A 19,244-nucleotide genomic window follows, 5' to 3' on the forward strand; every position below is an offset into this window, starting at 1 on the left:
ACGGAGGAAAGGTGACAGCTAGATTATTTAGGAGAGGCGCAGAGGAGAGAAATTGGTGTGAGTCGCCATGGGGGCTCCCAGGGCCCAGCATCCGCCACCTCCCCAGCTGCTGTTCCTAATTCTGCTGAGCTGTCCCTGGATTCAGGGTAAGGACTTGGGTGCGTGGGGGTGGGCCTCCGGGAAGGCCCCCAGCTGGGTCCTATACCTTCCTTTCTCCGAACATCCTGCGCCTTCTGAGCTCCTGGGGGAGGGGAGGGGCACAGCTGACGGAGAAGGGGCAAGCCAGGGCTTTCCAGCTTGCACCTGGAGCCCCTAACCCCATATATTGAGTTGGGGAAATTAATGAGGGGAGCTTTTAGCAGCGTCTCAGGGGTTAAATCCAGGAAGAAGGGCTGGGGACGTTGTGGCGGGGCGGGGTGGGGGGGATGTCTGCGGAGGCGGCAGAAGCAGGCCGGGTACCAGGGTGGGAGATGGAGGTGCCGGGAGAGATGCCAGGCGCAGCACACACAAATGTTCTTGGACGTATGGACAAAGACAGATGAACAGAGGCAGTGCGCAGAGGCCAGATATTCAATCCCCAACTCTTACCCCCCAGCGAGACTCCAGGGAAGGGGGCAGAGACTGCAGAGAAAGAGAGGGAGGACCACACTGCAGAGACAGAAACCCAGAGAAAAAGCTGGACACTGCAGAAGCAAGGGCTGGGAGGTGCTGCCAGACCCTCCGCAGAGGCCCGGGGTTTTGGGGAGAGCATCACTGAGGGGAAAATGAAGGTAGCGCCCTGCCTCTTCTCTGCCCTGCTGGCTCTGTCCGAGGTGCTCACCGAAGGCCCACACAGCCTGGGGGAAAAGGGAGAGAGGAAGGGGTAGGAGTGTGATGGGCAGCTGGGAGCCCCTCCTCCAATCTTGGCTCTCAGCCCAGTCTGGGACCCTCTGAGCTCCTGCTGGCCCAGCTGACTGAGGAGAGAATAAGAGCTCTGGAAAAGATCTTTCTGGAGAAGGAAGGAGTGTGGGGCAGTGGAAGAGCTCGCACAACTTCATCTCCCAGGTCTGCCCCTGAAGGAGGAGGAGGCACTGCCGGAGCCTGGAAATGAGACCCCCACCGTAGCCTCTGAGGCCTTGGCAGAGCTGCTCCATGGAGCCCTGCTGAGGAGAGGCCCAGAAATGGGCTACTTGCCGGGTGAGGCCCCCAGAGTGGCAGGAGCAACATAGAGGCAGAGGGAGGGACGTTAATTCAGGGAGATGGGGAGCCAGGCCAGTGAAATTCAGAGAGACAGAGAGAGATGGTTCGAGAGAGTCAAAACTGGACATAGACAGTCAGAGAGCCAGAGAAATTGAGGTAGAATGATCAAGAAACAGCACAGAAAAACAGAGAGAAAGACAGATGGAAACTCAGAGAGCCAGAATCAGAGATAGAGTGGAAAAGAAACACAGAAAGAGAGAGAAATGCAGAGAGTAGTAGACCTAGAATCATAAAATCAGGGAGGGATAAGAATACTAAACATAGACCAAGAGTTCTAGAGAGTGCAAAATAAAAAGAGGAAAGAGAAAGGGGTAACCGGGAGAGAGAGCCAGATCTGAATGGGGAGACAGAGGGAGAAGCTCAAGGAGACTGTCAGAGTGGAAGGGCCTGGACAGAGAGAAGAAAAAGGGGCTGGGGGGCAGGCTGTGGAAGCCTTGGGAGGAGGGGGGAAGTTTGGGTGGGGAAGGGAGAGGTGGGGGTCCTGCGCCTCGTGGGGGAGGTCTTTTGGGTTCAGTGGGGACCTCGCAGTGTCTCTTAGCCCTGATCCCCGACCGAGGCCCATCAATATGCTCCTCCTGTTTCCTGACTTCCCTCGCACTGTCCCAGGATCTGATCCAGACCCCACACTAGCCACCCCTCCAGCCGGCCAGACTCTTGCAGCACCCTCCCTGCCACGGGCCACTGAGCCGGGCACAGGGCCTCTGACAACAGCCGTAACCCCTAAGGAGGGCAGGGGGGCAGGCCCCACCGCGCCGGAGCTGCTGACCCCGCCCCCAGGAACTACGGCCCCGCCCCTTCCCGGTCCCGCCTCCCCAGGCCCGCCCCTCGGGTCTGAGGGAGGAGAGGAGGAGACCACGACCACCATCATCACCACGACAACTGTCACCACGACGGTGACCAGCCCAGGTGAGGCGATTGAAAGGGGATGTGGGAGAAGAGGAAGGTGTGGATGGGGGAGAGGCTGCCGGGAACGTGTGGAAGAAGAAGGAGTCTAGATGGGAGAGGGCCTTCTGCTTAATTATAATAAAGGCTAGCGCTGATACACCCTTACTATGTGCCAGCACTGTTCTATGTGTTTTATGTCTTATGACAGTTGAGGAAGGGAGTTCTGGGCACAGATGGGAGAGTGAGCATTGGATAAAGATGGTGAGGGGTGCTGGGGAGAAGACAGATGAGGACCCCCAGGGTTACTTGGCTGGGAGGGCAAGAACACAGAGATTCTCTCAACCCCAGCACTTATATCTCTTTAGTTCTGTGTAATAACAACATCTCCGAAGGTGAAGGGCATGTGGAGTCTCCAGATTTAGGGAGCGCGGCCAGCCGAACCTTGGGGCTCCTGGACTGCACGTACAGCATCCATGTCTACCCTGGCTACGGCATTGAGATCCAGGTAACTGGACTTAAGCATATGATTGTGAAACCTCCCAGCCCTTCCGTCCGGGCCCAGGGGTGTGCACGGGTTGGGCCTAGGAGCCAGAGAACTTGTTTTCTGACTCAGATGGACCTATTTCCTGAGGATCTCACAGACTCTCCTAAAGTTCTACAACTTGGCCAACGTTACCGTGGTTCTTGGTCTGCTACATACAGGGAAAAGGAAGGCAAGGGGCGGGGGAGCTTAGGGGGTCACACACCCCGGCTGACTTCCCTGGCTGGTCTGGGTCTGGCTTCTTTAGGTGCAGACGCTGAACCTGTCTCGGGAGGAGGAACTCCTGGTGCTGGCTGGTGGGGGGTCCCCAGGACTGGCCCCCCGACTCCTGGCTAATTCCTCCATGCTGGGAGAAGGACAGGTCCTTCGGAGTCCAACCAACAGGCTGCTCCTGCACTTCCAGAGCCCACGGGTCCCAAGGGGTGGTGGCTTCAGGATCCACTATCAGGGTGAGGAGTTCGGAGTGCTGGTGGGAGGGCAGGGGCCACACTGGGCACAGGGAACATCTTCAGGAGCCTTCTAAGCACAGGGTAATGTTGGGGCCTTTTCCTCCTGACTAGGACCATGGGGGGCAGAATCCTCGGAGGAGACCTATACACACTTATCTCACACACTCACAGACCTGTGCCTGGGTGTGCACACATCCAAGTGACAATTCATCCATTCACTCAGCAAATGTTTATTGAGTGCCCACTTCATACAGGCCCTGTGTTATCCTTGGAGAGAAGAATGAACAAGCCAGATGTAAAGGGAACTCAGAATCTAGGTAGGGAGATGGACAAATAATCAGGATAATTATAATTCAGTGAGATAAGGACCCCCATCCCTATGATGGAGGAACCACTGTCAGAGAGAACAACTATCAAAGGGACCTAAATTTCCCCTATAAGGAATATGGGGACACCTCCTTGGAGGAGGTGATGACTAAGCTGACACCTAAGATGAGTTAGCTAGGGGAAGGGTGGGAGGGAGAGAAAGAGGAAGGCAGATGTCTAGATGGATGGAAAAACATATTCCAAGACCCAGAGAGGAGAAAAAAATGTGACCCCCTTGAGGAGTTGAGGTAATTCAGCATGGAAGATAGAATTGTCTTAGCTGTGTGACCTGGGGTGAGTTACTTAACCTTTCTGTGCCGCATTGTCTTATCTGAAAAATGGGGATCATAATACTTACTTTGTGGTATTATTAGGAAGATCAAATGAATCAATACACGTCAAGTGCTTAAAATAGTGTCTGGTACACAGTGAGGGCTCGAAAATGTCAATCATTGCTATTACAGTAAAGCACAGAAAGTGCTGGGGAAGTAGGCCAAGAGGCTAGACTGGGAGGTAGGTTGTATTTGGATGACAAAGGGCCTTACCAGCTTCAGTGAGGAGTCCTTGGACTACTTTATCCTGCATGGGAGGAGGAGACACTTTGAAATGTTTTAAGCAAGATAGTGACAGCCTCAGATTTGTGACCTAAAAAGATCCTGCTGACTTCTGGGGGTAGGAAGGAGGGGATGTATCTGCGCATGCTTGCATTTGCAAGCACCCACCCACAGACAGCCTACACACACGTGTACATCCATATTTGCCTGTGTGTATGGAAACCTTCCCACGATGCAATGTACATTCTAGCATACACGTGTACATGAGGCAAGGGGCCCAGCCCAAGGTCCCATTCCAGACACTGCTGCCGTCTCCAAAGTCCCTTCCTTTGCTCAGAAACAGAGAGGGAACTGTGTGTTGGGCCAGTGTCCCCTTCACTTCACCTCATGGCCTTGCTGCCCGCTTGTGAGCTCTGCTGACACCAGATCCCTTGTGACTTTGTCCAGGACACAGACAACCCATATCCCTTCCTCACACACTCTCCAGCCTCTCCTGAGGCCTCTGCTCTAGACTTGCCCCACGAGGTAAGGCATGCACGGTGGAGATGCCCAGCAGCAGACCTACTCCTGGAGAGACCAGTGAGCCGGGGGACATGTAGTTGGTGGTCAGGGCCCGGTTGTTGGGGAGCAAGGGCATGCCTTGAAGGCCCAGGGCTGAGGGCTGGGCTTCAGATATTATAGGATGGCTTCCTGCTGGCTCCTTTAAGCAGCCACTTCCCTAGGGCATTGAAAATAGGACTCTTTAGATGAACTGGAACATTTGAGGAAGCAGGGCTATTGCATAAATGGGCCTTCATTACCTGCCTCGGTCTTCCCTGCTCTGCGGCTTCTGCAGGCACCTTTGGGACGGAGGCCCCGTTTAAGCCCTTCCCAATTTGCACTGGCTGGGCCCTCCAGTCCACAGTGGCCTCATTAGCTTCTCTGGAAGGTCAAAGGCTCTATCACCCCTCACCCCAAGTCCAGCAAACTTTCCCATTTACAAAACTCTTTCATCAACTCTTGTTTTGGTTGCTTCTCACAGCAGCCCTGGGGGTGGCCATTGTCAGCTCCATCTCTAAGAGGAAGAAAAAGCCTCAAAGCTTATATGGATTGCTCAGCCACCAGCAAATTCATTGCAGAGTCAGAAGTCAGATCTCCAAGTCCCTGACCCCTGGTCATTTATTAATTGAAGCTGAGGGGCGGGCGATTAACATTTTCTGAGTACTTTCTATGTTCCAGGGGCTTGATTCCAGGTTTCTTTTCTTTAAGGCCAATCCTCAATGACAGGAATTGTTATTGCCATTTACAGATGAAAGGTGAAGTCACCTGCTCAAGGCCATACAGCTAATAAGTTGTGAAAGTAGAACTGGAACTTAGGTCTGCCCATCTCCAAATCCAGTGCTCTTTGCACTGTTCCACATTGCCTCTTGGCGGCATCAACTGATCAGCTAGGCTAGGTTTTTAGGAGACAAAATAAAAAACATTTGATTCAGTCTCACAATGGCAATAGGCAGGTGTCAATGTGATGATAAAATTATGCATGTGGATTGTGTTTAGGCAAAAAGAAAAAAAAAAACTAACTCTGTGGGAAAGGGGAGGGGTCAGGAAGGCTTCCTGGAGGAGGTGGTACTTAAGTTACTCCTTGAAAGATGAGAAACAGTGAGAAGAGAGCCTTTCAGGTAGGGGAAATTGTGTGGAAAAATATGGAAGTGGGACTGTAAGGAGTCACAGAACTGTATCGTGTGAGATATATGGGCCGTGGGTGCTGAGAACTGAAGCTGGATGGACTGGGCTGGAACTGGTTGTGGAAGGGGCTTGAATGTCAATCTAAAGCATTCAGACTTGATTCTGTTGGTCTTGGAGAGCCATCACAGAGGCTAAAGTCTATTCAAATCACTGTGCGGTTTTTTGGTTTGTTTTTTGTTTATTTGTTTGTTTTGTCCACTGCTCGGCTTGCAGGATCTTAGTTCCCTGACCAAGGATTGAACCCCTGCCCGGCAGTGAAATCGCCAAGTCCTAACCACTGGACCGCCAGGGAATTCCTAAATCCCTGTATTCTAAAAGGCTGTTTTTTTGTCTATCTTAGTAGACCATGAACTCCTGAAGGCAAGGCCTCAGTCTTTTTCACCTCTGACCCTAGGACCCAGCCAAGGAAATGCTTGTTGAATTTTGAAACAGGGAGAGACCAGGTCTCTTACAGAATCACTCAGGACTGGAGAGTCAGAAAAAGCAAAGGCCCAGGCAAGCTGGACCCTCTGCTAACCAGAGCCTGCCCCTCGTACAAGACCCAGCTTCGATGTACTTCCTCCAGGAAGCCCTTCTTAATGAACTCTGCCTAGTCTTAAACAGACACACAGAGCTCTGTCAGGATCAAGTTCAGAGTCTATCACTGATTACCAAGTCACTTTCTATTTGTTTGTTTTATCTCATATGTTTCCGCAAGAATTTCAGGAGGCTTTCAAAAAAGAATGCAAACAATAAGATTAAATAGAATAAGTAAGAGGGAGTTCCCTGGCAGTCCAGTGGTTAAGACTCCACGCTCTCACTGCCAAGGGCCGGGGTTCGATCCCTGGTTGGGGAATTAAAATCCCACAAACCGTGTGGCGCAGCCAAAAAAAAAAAAAAAAATAAGAGAAATATTGGCACCAGATAATGCTTATTAAATTTGAAAAAAACAGAATGTGGATAGACAAGCCATTGTTACTAGGGACAAGACTCAACCTGGTTCTGGGCTTCCTAGCAGCCAGTATGAAAAGAGAGATTACACAGTTCTCATTGCAGGAAAAAAGACAAACCAGTTCCTTAAGGAAAGCAAAGCTTTCCCTAGCACTTCACTTTCACTGGGGGATTCATTTAGGGGACACTGGGTATTAAGGTCTTTAATGACAGAATAGTCTGTTTCTAAAGGAGTTTCTTGTAACTCCTCTGGATGAAAGCTGAGGGTATAATATCACAGTGACACCTCAGTGGAAGAAAGTCTGTGTGTATGGAGGGGAGAAAATGATCTGAGGCACTTAATAACTTGGAGCCTCAATTTCCACCCCTGGAAAGTGGGTCACAGCCTTTCTCTGACTACCTCAAAAGCGCTGCGTGAACTCATTTTGGAAGCTGAACAAGCTCTGCAAATACTATTTGCTATTATTAGAGCTGAATGGGGTTCAGAGTGGTCAATTGATTTGCCTGAATTCACACAGTAAATGGGTGCTAGGGTCCAAAACTTCTTTGAGGCTCAGGTTTCTCATCTGTAAAATGGGGGCCAAAGTGGGTAGATTACAAAGATTAGGGGAGATAAGAGATGTTGACATTACCTCTTCATGAGACAGTGTGTCCACGTAAGGACTCCAGTATGGAGCCAGTTTGTGCCCTGGAGAGTGAGGGGGACCTGGAAAGAGGGGAGGAAATGCTGGGGAACCAGTGAGAGAGGATGGCCTGGGAGAGTGAATCCTCTTTCTCCTGCCCTGCCTGATCCAGCCTACCTCTTGAGCTGCGGCTTCCCTCCCCGGCCAGCCCATGGGGATGTGAGTGTGACAGACCTTCACCCTGGAGGCACTGCCACCTTCCACTGTGATTCGGGCTACCAGCTGCAGGGTGAGGAGACCCTCATCTGCCTCAATGGTACCCGGCCAGCCTGGAGCAGTGAACCCCCCAGCTGCATGGGTGAGTCTCTACCACAATAGGTGTGGTTTTCTGTCCTGGGAGCCCCACTGGAGGGTCCTACCTTGGGGGTCTCTATCTTTGGGAACACCCATCTTGAAGGGGTTTTTACCCTGAGGAGTCCCTATCCTGAGGTCTCCATTTGGAGCTCTTCACCCTGAGGGTCTCAATCCTTGGAGTCTCCATCCTTGGGGGGGGGGCTCTCCATCTGGGGAAGTACCACCTCGGGGTGGGGGGGGGTTCCTTTTTTTTTTTTTTTTTGGCCATGCCACATGGTTTGTGGGAATTTAGGTCCCTGACCAGGGATCAAACCTGTGCCCCCTGCAGTGGAAGTGCAGAGTCCTAACCAATAGACCACAGGGAATTCCTGGAGGGTTCCCATTTGGGGAGTCACCATTCTGGGGGTCCCTGCTTTTGGAGACTCCTCATCCTAGAGGAAACCATTCTTGGGGTCTATATCTGGGGGTGTCTATCCTGGAGAGTCTTCATCCTGGGATCCTATCCTGAGTATTTTCCATCTGAGAGCTTCAGTTTGGGGGACTTCCCCATAACTCCCCACCCCAGGGTGTCCACATCTGGGGAGTCTTCATTTTGATGGAATCTCCATCCTGCGGGGGGGGGGGTGTCCATCCTAGGGTTTTTCTATTCCAAGGCTGGTTCCTCACCTGGTAGTGGCCTGAAAAAAGTCCTGGGGTGAGCCTGTAGGGCAGAGGTCATCCCAAGGCCAGGTCCCAGGCAAAGGTGTGGGTGCAATAGCTCTGCAGATGGGAAAAGGACAAGTCACCTTAACCTGCCCCCCCGCACCGTCCACAGCATCCTGTGGTGGCACCATCCACAACGCTACACTTGGCCGCATCGTGTCCCCTGAGCCTGGGGGAGCTGCAGGGCCCAACCTCACCTGCCGTTGGGTCATCGAAGCAGCTGAGGGACGCCGGCTGCACCTACACTTTGAGAGAGTCTCCCTGGATGAGGACAACGACCGGTGAGGGTCTGGGCCTTGCGTCAGAGGTCCTCACTTCAAGGAAATAGGGAGGCTGCAATAGACAGTCAGACAGACGCGGGGGCAATCCCAGTTGGGATCTATGTCAAATGCGGGTTAGTCCTTCCCCTTTCTTAGGCAGTATAGCTGTGCAAACTGAGACAAATCACTTAACCTCTCTGTGCTTCAGTTTTCTCATCTGTAGAATGGAGATAATAGTACCACCCTCTTAAGGTTTCTGTGAGGACAAATGCATTAAGATTTGTAAAGTGCTTGGAATGGTGCCTAGCACACAGTAAGCACTATAAATGAGTTTGCCAACGTCATCTTCATTATTCTCACTCTTTATCTAGCAAACTAATATCCCAGCTCTGACATTAGTTGCTATGTGTAGCTGGACAGGTTACTTACTCTTTCTGTGCCTCAATTTTCTCATCTATAAAATGAGGGATAATAATAGTATCTAACTCAAGGGTTCTTGTGAGAATTAAGTGAGATAAAATGTGTAAAAGCTTAGAAGAGTACATGGCATATAGTTAATGTTTGAAAATTATAGCTATGAAATTAAGTTAGGAGAGCAGGCAAGAGGTGAGGCAGCTTCTGAGGGGAAGCTGAGCTCCTGGCCACCTCTGTCCATCCCAGGCTGATGGTGCGCTCAGGGGGCAGTCCCCTATCCCCGGTGATCTATGACTCGGACATGGATGATGTCCCAGAGCGGGGTCTCATCAGTGATGCCCAGTCCCTCTATGTGGAGCTGCTTTCAGAGACACCTGCCAATCCCCTGCTGCTAAGCCTCCGATTTGAAGGTAACTGCCCTTCCCCTGAGGCCCCACCTGCCGCACCTTCCCCTCTTCCTACGCCCAGGCATGGTCACAAGCACATAATCCATCTCTGCTTATCTCCACGTTTGGATTCCTGAAAACTGACTTGTCTCCCCATCCCAAATCGACAAGGACACATTCTAATTCCCTGAGGTGGTCTTTTCTACTTAAGCTTCAAGTGTGGCTGGATCCAGGTACACAGCCAAGAGACCAGTTACTTAAATCTCTCCATTCTTTCCTCTCAGTTGGCTTCATTCTCAGGCAGACTCTCAGTCTGTTGTGTACCTAGCAGTTACAGATTTACATACCAACAACTTTAGCAACCCCATCAGAGAGAAAGCATACCACTTTCCTAAGAGCTTTAACAAAAATGCCAGGAAAGGCCTTCATTGCCCTGGCTTAGGTCATCTATCTATGCCTGAGCCAATCACTGTAGCTAGGGGCAGGTGGTGTTATGATTGGCAGATCCACATCACATGGCCATCCCTGGTTGGCTCCAGCTGAATCTCATGGACTGGAAGTGGGGAGGACGTGTGACCCAAAATGAAAATAGGAGTGCTGTTAACAGACAAAGGGGACTGGATGCTGGATAGGTAGGAAGGAAGGAAGTCAGTGATCATGGGAGGAGGCATTTGAACTGGGACTTACAGGATAAAGAGAATTTTAAAAGAGGAAGATTGGGAATGAGCATCTCAGGTGAAAGGAACAGTGTGAGCAACAGTAAAGAGGTAGAGAAAAGCCTGTATGTTTGGGAAACAGAGTTTCACTGTGGCTGGAGCAGAGGATTTGTGTAAACAGTAGCAGGAAAGAGACAAAGAAAGTAAAATGCTCAGAGATGGGAGGGGCTAGTTTCTGGTATGAATCAAGGGAGAAAGGGAATTGGCACTTGGCCCTGATGGATGCATAGGATTTGGACATGACACCTTATCAGGTTAAGTAATGGTGAAACAGAACAGTGGATCTGAAAAATAAATTGCATTTTAGATTCTGAGAGTGCAAAGAGAATTTCTAGGTTTGAGGCCTGTCTCCATGGTTGTGGGCCACTGCTGCTCCATGGGCTTCAGACTCCTTCTGTATCATAGGCACCTGAGCCTTACCTGAGTCGAAGATATGATCAGATGGGCAAAAACTAAAACACTCTACACATGTTAATTTTTTTGCTGACTTAGACCAAAGTTAAAACTGAGTAGCTTTTGTGTTTGCCTCACTTTTGGATTCTAGCCACAGTATGGATAATCAGGGTTGATCAGAAACCAACGGTTATTTTTGAGGAGCGAACACACCTACATGAGCCAGGTCTCCAAAGGCACCGTTTTCCCCCACTCCATTGCAGCTTCCAGAGCCAAGTGCCTCTGGCTGGGAATCAAGGAATCTGGGCTTGAGGTCTGGTTCTGCCACTGCCCTACTGTGTGACATGGAGCACATGGCTTTTTGTCTGTGGACCTAGTGTCCTCATCTGTAGAATAGCGGCTGGGACTTGACTGACCTTGGGGTTTCTGTCCAGAGGCCGGGGAGCTAACATAAATATGTGAATGAGGAATGTTAGGGTTTGGGGGAAACTGGAAAGTGAAAGCTAAGCCCAAAGGCTTTCCATTTTAAATAGCCCACTGGGGGGCCAAACCACACTGGAATTCAGCCTGGTTCCCCACTCTGAGATCCCTGGAGGCCTGTCCTAATGCTTAATTCCTGTGACTGACTCCTCTCTAGCCTTTGAGGAAGATCGCTGCTTTGCCCCCTTCCTGGCACATGGCAATGTCACCACCACGGACCCTGAATACCGCCCAGGGGCACTGGCCACCTTCTCGTGCCTCCCAGGATATGCCCTGGAGCCCCCTGGCCCCCCCAATGCCATCGAATGTGTGGATCCCACAGAACCCCACTGGAATGACACAGAGCCAGCCTGCAAGGGTGAGCCTGCCGCCTTCCCCGCCTCCCCAGAACATCCTTCAGTTCACAGACTACCCCCTGAGCTGGGGATCCTAGGAAGGCCGTTCAGGAAGGAGAACCTAGCAAACTCAGGATCAATCTCTGTCCCTTTCAGAGGCTTAGTTTTCTTAGCTGAGTAGTTGATGGGCTTGTTACAGAGTTCAGGGGTCATAACCCAAATATCTTCAAGAGCTAGATTGGGCTAAGTCATGGATTGGGTGGTAATGCATAGGCTGGAGACTGGGCGGGGTTAGTTAAGAGTGGGGCGGGGGATTGGACCCAACAGGACTAGACGTGGCAAGAATCAGGTGGGTAATAGATAATAGGAAACCGGGGAGGCAGTCTGCTGCACACAGTTGGGAGTGGTGAGGATCGTAGCGAAATAGAGACTGCATGCCCACCTGGGTCCTGAATCTGACACCCTTTCTATCCTAGCCATGTGTGGAGGGGAGCTGTCAGAGCCAGCTGGTGTGGTCCTCTCTCCGGATTGGCCCCAGAGCTATAGCCCCGGCCAAGACTGCGTGTGGGGTCTGCATGTCCAGGAAGAGAAGCGCATCTTGCTTCAAGTTGAGATGTATGTCTGGGTACTGCAGAGGGTGCAATGGGTGTGGGCTCAGCCATGTGTGGTATGACAACGCACTGGCCTGCATTATGAGCCTGGCTGGCTCGAGTGTCTACACGAGATTCAGTGAATATACGTTCGGATGAAAGAAGTGGCTAAGGATTCAGGATAGGGGTGTGGGACATCAGGTAGACCCAGGTACAAATCACTTGTTGGTCAGGCGACCTTGGACAAGTAAATGGGGTAATGCAGCCTTCCTCGGGGACTATTGTGAAAAAGGGGCTCTGGCCTGAAGTCTCACTCTTTGGCTGTTTCTGAGGCCCCCCTGGAGTGATTTCCAGGGACCCAGGCCCGAGCTGTTGCATCAGCAGCAGCACACAAGGTGGGCGTGGCTGTGGGGGAAATCCAGTGAGCTGCTTTGGTGTGAGGTGGTCATGTGCCTGGACAGAACCAGAAGTGGGCGCGGCTCAAAAAGCATGTACTCGGTTGGGGCCTAGAGTTGGGCTGGGTGGTAATGAGCATGGTCTGTGATTGGTCAGAGCTGGAGTTGAGCCTGGCTGTGCGTCACCTGGTGATGGAGGAGGGACTGGGAAGTGGGAGGCGTCAACAATGATCAGGGTTAGGGATTGGGAAGCAGGAGCCGGGAGAAGCCACAGACCAAATGGAACCTGGAGCGACTAGCGTGGAGGAGAAGCCCATAACTGATCCAAACTGAGGCCTGGGATAGGAGAATGTAGGGCGGGACTGGAGAGTAGGTAAGGTTGCTAATGAGCTGAGTTAGTGATTGGGCAGAACCAGATGGGAGGGGCCGATCGTAACCCAGCCCCCATGTCTGGTCCCACTCCCTCCAGCTTGAATGTGCGAGAAGGGGATATGCTGACACTGTTCGATGGGGACGGTCCCAGTGCCCGAGTCCTGGCCCAGCTGCGAGGGCCTCAACCGCGCCGCCGCCTCCTCTCCTCTGGGCCCGACCTCACGCTGCAGTTCCAGGCACCGCCCGGACCTCCAAACCCGGGCCTGGGCCAGGGTTTCGTGTTGCACTTCAAAGGTACCGAGGCCTAGGGTCCCGAGATGGGAAGGGGTCCCGCAGGTCAGAGAGGCCCCCGAGGCTGGAAGGCTGTCCTGGGTCGCAGGACAGCCTCCAAACTCGCCGTCTCTCCCCTGCAGAGGTCCCGAGGAACGACACGTGCCCCGAGCTGCCGCCCCCGGAATGGGGCTGGAGGACGGCTTCCCACGGGGACCTGATCCGGGGCACTGTGCTTACTTATCAGTGCGAGCCTGGCTATGAGCTGCTTGGGTCGGACATTCTCACCTGCCAGTGGGACCTGTCCTGGAGCGCAGCGCCGCCCGCCTGCCGAAAGAGTGAGCCCGGGCCCCGCCCTAATCCTCTCGTGGCTCCGCCTCTGCCCACCTGGGTTTCACGGCTCTGCTTGGGCTCCGCCCACCCCCTATGCGCCCCGCCTCCGTATCTTCTTGTTCCCGCCCCTGTTCTGTCTGGACCCATCCCTTCGCTCGAGGTCCTGCCTAGATCTTCCTCAGGCCCCAACCATATGTCCAGTGGGTTCCACTCCTCTGTTCCTCGGTGTTCCGAAACTGTACCCTCTGGTCCCCACTCTCATCTTCCCAGGGCTGCATCCCTCTCTCTTGCACTGTTCTGGGTCCTGAACCTGGTTCTTCTGGGTTCCTCCCCCATCGTCTCCTGGCCCTGCCTCTGCCCAGTCTGAGTCCCGCCCCCCTGCCCCCCTGCCCCCCGCCTGCCCCTTCATCTCTTTTCTTATTCTAGGCCTTGCTCCAGTCTCTCAGTCCCCAACCCTTGATATTATGAGGAGTCACTTTGCAGGGGCCTAGGCTTGTCAGAGAGCTCGGTTTATTTTATTTTATTTACTTTTATTTTTTTAATAAATTTATTTATTTATTCATTTTATTTATTTTTTGCTGAGTTGGGTCTTTGTTGCTGCACGAGGGCTTTCTCTAGTTGCGGCGAGCGAGGGATACTCTTCGTTATCCTGCGGTGCGCAGTCTTCTCATTGCGGTGGCTTCTCTTGATGCGGAGCATGGGCTCTAGGCGTGTGGACTTCCGTAGTTGTGGCTCGTGGGCTCTAGAGCACAGGCTCAGTAGTTGTGGCGCACGGGCTTAGTTGCTCTGCGGCATGTGGGATCTTCCTGGACCAGGGCTCGAACCCGTGTCCCCTGCATTGGCAGGCGGATTCTTAACCACTGCACCACCAGGGAAGCCCGTCGGTTTATTTTAATTCCGTTATTAAAGTCCCATGATGTGTTGTGGCTGGAGTTATGCGGAGGTGTTGGGGACTCTCCCTACCCTGACAGAGCTCACAGTCTGGGACAGGGACAGATACTTAACTCAGGGTATTAGAGTGGTAACCGCTGGGTGACTTCAGGCAAGGTACTTAACATCTCTGAGGCTTTGGCTTCTTCCTCAGTGAAGTAGGAATAGAGGATTGTGAAAAGCAAATGAAAAGCTTTTCACGTTAGTGCCTGGTGCAGGTAAACAGTGAGTAAGTAGTAGTTGCTATAAGTATGAAGAAGGGCTGTAGGAAGAGGGGTGGGTTAATTGTCCCAGGGATAGGGCAGGAGATTTCACAGAGGAGGTGACATTCAAAGGAGCTGGGAGAATTTATCTTTTAGAAGAGCAGAAAGGGGTGGCATCTTGTCACTTCCTCCAAATTTCTGGAAGCCTGTCACCAGGATATAGGATTGTAGGTCTTTCACCTGGCCCCTAGGAGCAACGGTGGGACCAATGAGGATAAGTTTCAGGAAGCCAGATTTGGACTGGACACAAGGAAAACTTTCTAGTTGACACAGCTCCCCATCCCTGGAAGGAGTCACAGGATGTCCAATCTGGAACCCAGACCACATGGGGCGGGGACAAGAAGGGATGGAAGCGGGGCCCAGAGGGGATAGGGCGTGGCCCAGCTGCCCAAGACTCAGTAGGGACCCTGCCCAAGGCAGCACATGGAGCCTTCAGCTGAGCTGAGCCCTAAGTCTCTGAATCTCAGCCCAGTGCTCCCTGGCTGTGACCCTGAACAGTTCCAGCTTTGCCACTCCCTGGCTGAGTGACCATAGACCAGTCATTTGACTGCCCTGAGCCCTGAGCCCCAAGAGAGGTGATAGTGACGCTGACCTCTCTGAGATCATCAGGGTATATGATATCATGTTTGTAAAACATTTTAGCGAGGTGCCTTGCTCAGGTCTATATATAAGAAATGGCTTTGATTGGGATTCTTCCACAGCAAGGTTGTAAACAAATGCCCGCAGAGGCCAGGCAGGCAATACAAGTGAGCAGAAGGGGCTGGGGATGACGGGAATGAGGCGAGCAGGAGGTCTGGGCCCCTCTGAAGAGGGCAGCTGCTCTGCTGCTGATGATTTGCCATGCAGGGCTGACACGGTTGGGATTTAGCTGGTTTGCTCTGGTTGAGTGGTTCAATATTTCAAATTTCACCCTAGGATGGGGGCCCAGGTTGCCCCAAACGTTCTGTTTTCTGGAAGAAACCTGCTATGTAAAATGCATTGAATTTTAAGTTTTCCAACTCCTGCTCTGTTCATTCTGAGGAAGGAGTGGGAGGTGTGTGCGGAGTGTTGCCCAAAGGAGATGGCCCACGACTCAGGCGTCTCCCAGCTCTAAGCTTCTGGCAGATCTTTTAAGGGCCTGGCTCCCCCTGACTTTGTCCTCCTGCCAACAGTCATGACTTGTGCCGATCCTGGTGAGATCACCAACGGGCACCGCACCACCTCAGATGCTGGCTTTCCTGTTGGCTCCCACGTCCAGTACCGCTGTCTGCCGGGGTACAGCCTGGAGGGGGCGGCCGTGCTCACCTGCTACAGCCGGGACACGGGCACGCCCAAGTGGAGCGACCGGGTCCCCAAGTGCGCCTGTGAGTCTGGGGACACCCTAGGATGGGTGGCTGGGTGGCCTGCTCAATGGTGCAGCTGGCCCATGACTGACCTCTTCCCTGCAGTGAAGTACGAGCCGTGCCTGAACCCCGGGGTGCCAGAGAACGGCTATCAGACGTTGTACAAGCATCACTACCAGGCGGGCGAGTCTCTGCGCTTCTTCTGCTATGAGGGCTTTGAGCTCATTGGCGAGGTCACCATCACCTGTGTGCCCGGCCACCCCTCACAGTGGACCAGCCAGCCCCCACTCTGCAAAGGTGCCTGGGCAGGCAGGGCAGGAGGGGGCACAGCAGTGTCCAGGATGTGACAGGGCTGGGAAAGTCAGGTAGCAAATTCGAGACCCTGCCGAGCTCCCCATCCACTTTCTATGGGCTGTCATCATCAGAGGTATAGCCAAAAGCCCTGGAGAAGTTCAAGGTCATGGAATTATCCTAAGGGAAGTAGTAGAGGGGGCTTTGGTTTGGCAGTCCCTTGCCCTCCGAATAGGTCTCAGTTTCCGTATTTTTGACAAATCCTACAGACCTGGTTGGTTTAGACCGCCCAGGGGTCTGGAGGAGGAGGACCGAGGCCCTGCTCTGACTGTTCCTCCCCTGTCCCCAAGGGAAGGATCGAGTTTAGGTTGAGCAGAGGGCAGAGAATCCAGGCTGTCCAGCCCGGCCCCACTGGGCTCCCGGCCCTCTACCCAGCCTCCTTCCCTCCCTGGCTCAGACCCCATCCCCTCCTCCTCCTCTCCCTGCAGTGGCCTATGAGGAGCTCCTGGACAACCGAAAACTGGAAGGTCAGTGAGGGCACAGGTGGAGACCCAGGCCTGGCCAAGTTGGGAGGGCAAGGCAGAGGCCGGGGGCAGGAGGCCAGGCCCCCGGTGGGCTGAGGCCCAGGGTTCAGGGCCCAGGGCAGGAGGCTGGGAGAGCCCAGGGCTGGGCCCAGCCCCAGATCACTGGCCTCTCCTCCTCCTTCCAGTGAGCCAGACCACTGACCCGTCACGGCAGCTAGAGGGTGGGAACCTCGCCTTGGCCATTCTGCTGCCCCTAGGCTTGGTCATCGTCCTCGGCAGTGGCGTTTACATATACTACACCAAGTAAGTACATAGCTCAGGGAGCTGCTGGCCAGGGCAGACGTCCTGCCTGCCTGGCACAGAAGCCCGGGTGAGGGGGGGTTGGGGGCTCACTTCTCGATAAGCCCCTCTATCTCCTTCCTTTCCCAGGCTACAGGGAAAATCCCTCTTCGGCTTCTCAGGCTCCCATTCCTACAGCCCCATCACGGTGGAGTCAGACTTCAGCAATCCACTGTATGAAGCTGGGGTGAGCCCTTCCCCTACCCCTGGAGTGCCACATCCCTCAGCCCCCCCTGGGACTCCATAACCTTCTCTCAAGGTCTTTGTAACATCTGTCTTGGGAATTGCAAACTCAGCTGCCTACAAAGGCCACGTCAATGAACAAAGCCAAGTCAGGTGGGCCAATCAGGAGTGGTAAGGACTGTGACCAACTGGAAAGCTTGTACCCCATCCAGTCCATGGAGGAAACCTAGGCCCAACTGCCAGACCTTCTAACTGTTCAAGACAATCCAGAAATTTAGATTTTTATGTGACTTTAAGATACTGTAGGATGAACCAAATACACCCATTGGCCAGATTCAGCCCCATTCCCACCCCATGGTCCCCAAACTCCCAGTGATCTATGTTATTTTAAAAACACAGAGTCTTTCCCCTTCCTTGTGGATGCCTCCTCCACCTCCATCCCGTTCTAGTGACTGATGCCATCTCTCTGTTTCCAGGATACACGAGAGTATGAAGTTTCCATCTGAACACCAAGACTAAGGCTGCAGGACCCAGGACGCCCCTCCTCTCCTCATTCTGGGCAGGAAGGAGTACAGGACCTGGCCTCTGGCTCCCTTCCTCCCTGCTGTGTAAATAATCTCCTGGTCCCACGAGGGGGCTTTGATGGCCCTGGGGACCCTACAGTAAATAAACCAGCATCCTGTGCCCAAAGCCTCCTCTTCTCAGTTGCCAAACAAGGGGCCTGCCCCCCACTCACTCTACCCCCTTTTGGACCCTAGGAGGGGAACTCAGCCCCTGATGCAACTCCTGGGGCCCCTCCAGCCCAGGGCATCCCACAAGGACTACCCAAGAGCTCTGCTGTTCCCTTGGTCATGAAGTCTCTGCCCTTCCCAGATGCTCTGTCCCCGGGCCTAACCTCTGACCCTTGGAGGGTCAGAAGAAGAGGGATGAAGGGGAGAGCTGGGACAAGGCCCCTACCCCCTTCCTGCCATGTCCCCTACCCACAGTCTCCCCACCTTTGCTTCTGGATTTTTGTTTTTGAGCAATAAACAGAAAATCTGCATTTGTAACTGGGCTGGTGGGGTGTGGGAAGGTGGGTCACAGAGCACTGGAGATGGTGATGGTGGCCTCTCTGGAAAGAGGGCTGGGGATAGGGGAACACCTGGGGAAAAAGATGGAAATTTAAGATTGCACACAGGGCAGTGTTGAAGGGGCTGGCCTGGGGTCAAAAAGCCTGACTTTGGGCTCAGCCTCTGGAGGACCAGCTGGGCCCACTCCTGGCCTCAGCAGTCTCTCCACAGGGCTTGGCGTTTCCAGGCTCTTCTAGCTGGGTGATAAATGACAGTAGCTGCCTCTCCTCCTTCACTGTTTGGCAGGTGACAAACAGCGCTCAATTTGTTTCATGACCAGTTGACCTAAAAGTCAACCCCCTTTTGAGAAATCTTGTACCCATCCAAGTGTACCATTTTTCCCCCCAATCTTTTTGGCATTTATTTATTTTTGGCTGCGTTGGGTCTTCGTTGCTATGCGTGTGCTTTTCTCTAGTTGTGGCGAGCAGCGGCTACTCTTTGTTTGGTGCGCAGGCTTCTCATTGCGGTGGCTTCTCTTGTTGTGGAGCACGGGCTCTAGGCGCGCGGGCTTCCGTAGTTGTGGCTCGCGGGCTCTAGAGCGCAGGCTCAGTAGTTGTGGCACACGGGCTTAGTTGCTCTGCGGCACGTGGAATCTTCCCGGACCAGGACTCGAACCCGTGTCCTCTGCATTGGCAGGCAGATTCTTAACCACTGCGCCACCAGGGAAGTCCTTTCTGGCTTTTTTTTTTTTTGCGGTACGCGGGCCTCTCACTGTTGTGGCCTCTCCCGTTGCGGAGCATAGGCTCCAGACGCTCAGGCTCAGCGGCCATGGCTCACGGGCCCAGCTGCTCCGCGGCATGTGGGATCTTCCCGGACCAGGGCACGAACCCGTGTCCCCTGCATCGGCAGGCGGACTCTCAACCACTGCGCCACCAGGGAAGCCCCCTTTTTGGCATTTTAAGCATATCTGCTGTTATGTGTCTACCAAGTATTAGATTTGCAGCTTTTCATAAACAATGAGCTTGTTTGGT

The 19,244-nt window shown here is 53.2% G+C and overlaps 1 protein-coding gene and 1 long non-coding RNA gene across 6 annotated transcripts; one reads left to right on the forward strand and one right to left on the reverse strand.

Annotated features, from left to right (window-relative positions):
- Nucleotides 1–6: 6 nt before the first annotated feature.
- Nucleotides 7–18,213, forward strand: SEZ6L2 (seizure related 6 homolog like 2). Of its 5 annotated transcripts, none has more exons than XM_033426148.2 (18): nucleotides 9–146; nucleotides 1,045–1,176; nucleotides 1,846–2,145; nucleotides 2,490–2,629; nucleotides 2,913–3,114; nucleotides 7,485–7,670; nucleotides 8,481–8,649; nucleotides 9,289–9,452; nucleotides 11,175–11,375; nucleotides 11,829–11,967; nucleotides 12,807–13,003; nucleotides 13,123–13,317; nucleotides 15,657–15,848; nucleotides 15,933–16,124; nucleotides 16,607–16,645; nucleotides 16,828–16,945; nucleotides 17,047–17,168; nucleotides 17,641–18,213. In XM_033426148.2, exons 1-17 carry the CDS (start codon nucleotides 68–70, stop codon nucleotides 17,159–17,161), a joined length of 2,760 nt encoding a protein of 919 aa, XP_033282039.1. In that variant the 5' UTR covers nucleotides 9–67; the 3' UTR covers nucleotides 17,162–17,168; nucleotides 17,641–18,213. The 5 variants fall into 5 exon arrangements, with proteins under 5 accessions (XP_004268715.1, XP_033282039.1, XP_004268712.1 ...); XM_004268664.3 differs by having other exon boundaries at nucleotides 17,072–17,168; XM_004268667.3 differs by lacking the exon at nucleotides 1,045–1,176 and having other exon boundaries at nucleotides 7–146; nucleotides 17,072–17,168.
- LOC117200911 (uncharacterized) lies at nucleotides 5,329–8,689 on the reverse strand. Its single transcript, XR_004482712.2, has 3 exons — nucleotides 8,566–8,689; nucleotides 8,333–8,425; nucleotides 5,329–5,466 (listed from the first exon to the last, which is right to left on the reverse strand). It is a non-coding gene; the product is annotated as an uncharacterized LOC117200911 (long non-coding RNA).
- Nucleotides 18,214–19,244: the final 1,031 nt, after the last annotated feature.

This window comes from Orcinus orca, chromosome 16 (assembly GCF_937001465.1).
Source record: "Orcinus orca chromosome 16, mOrcOrc1.1, whole genome shotgun sequence".
NCBI lineage: Eukaryota > Metazoa > Chordata > Mammalia > Artiodactyla > Delphinidae > Orcinus > Orcinus orca.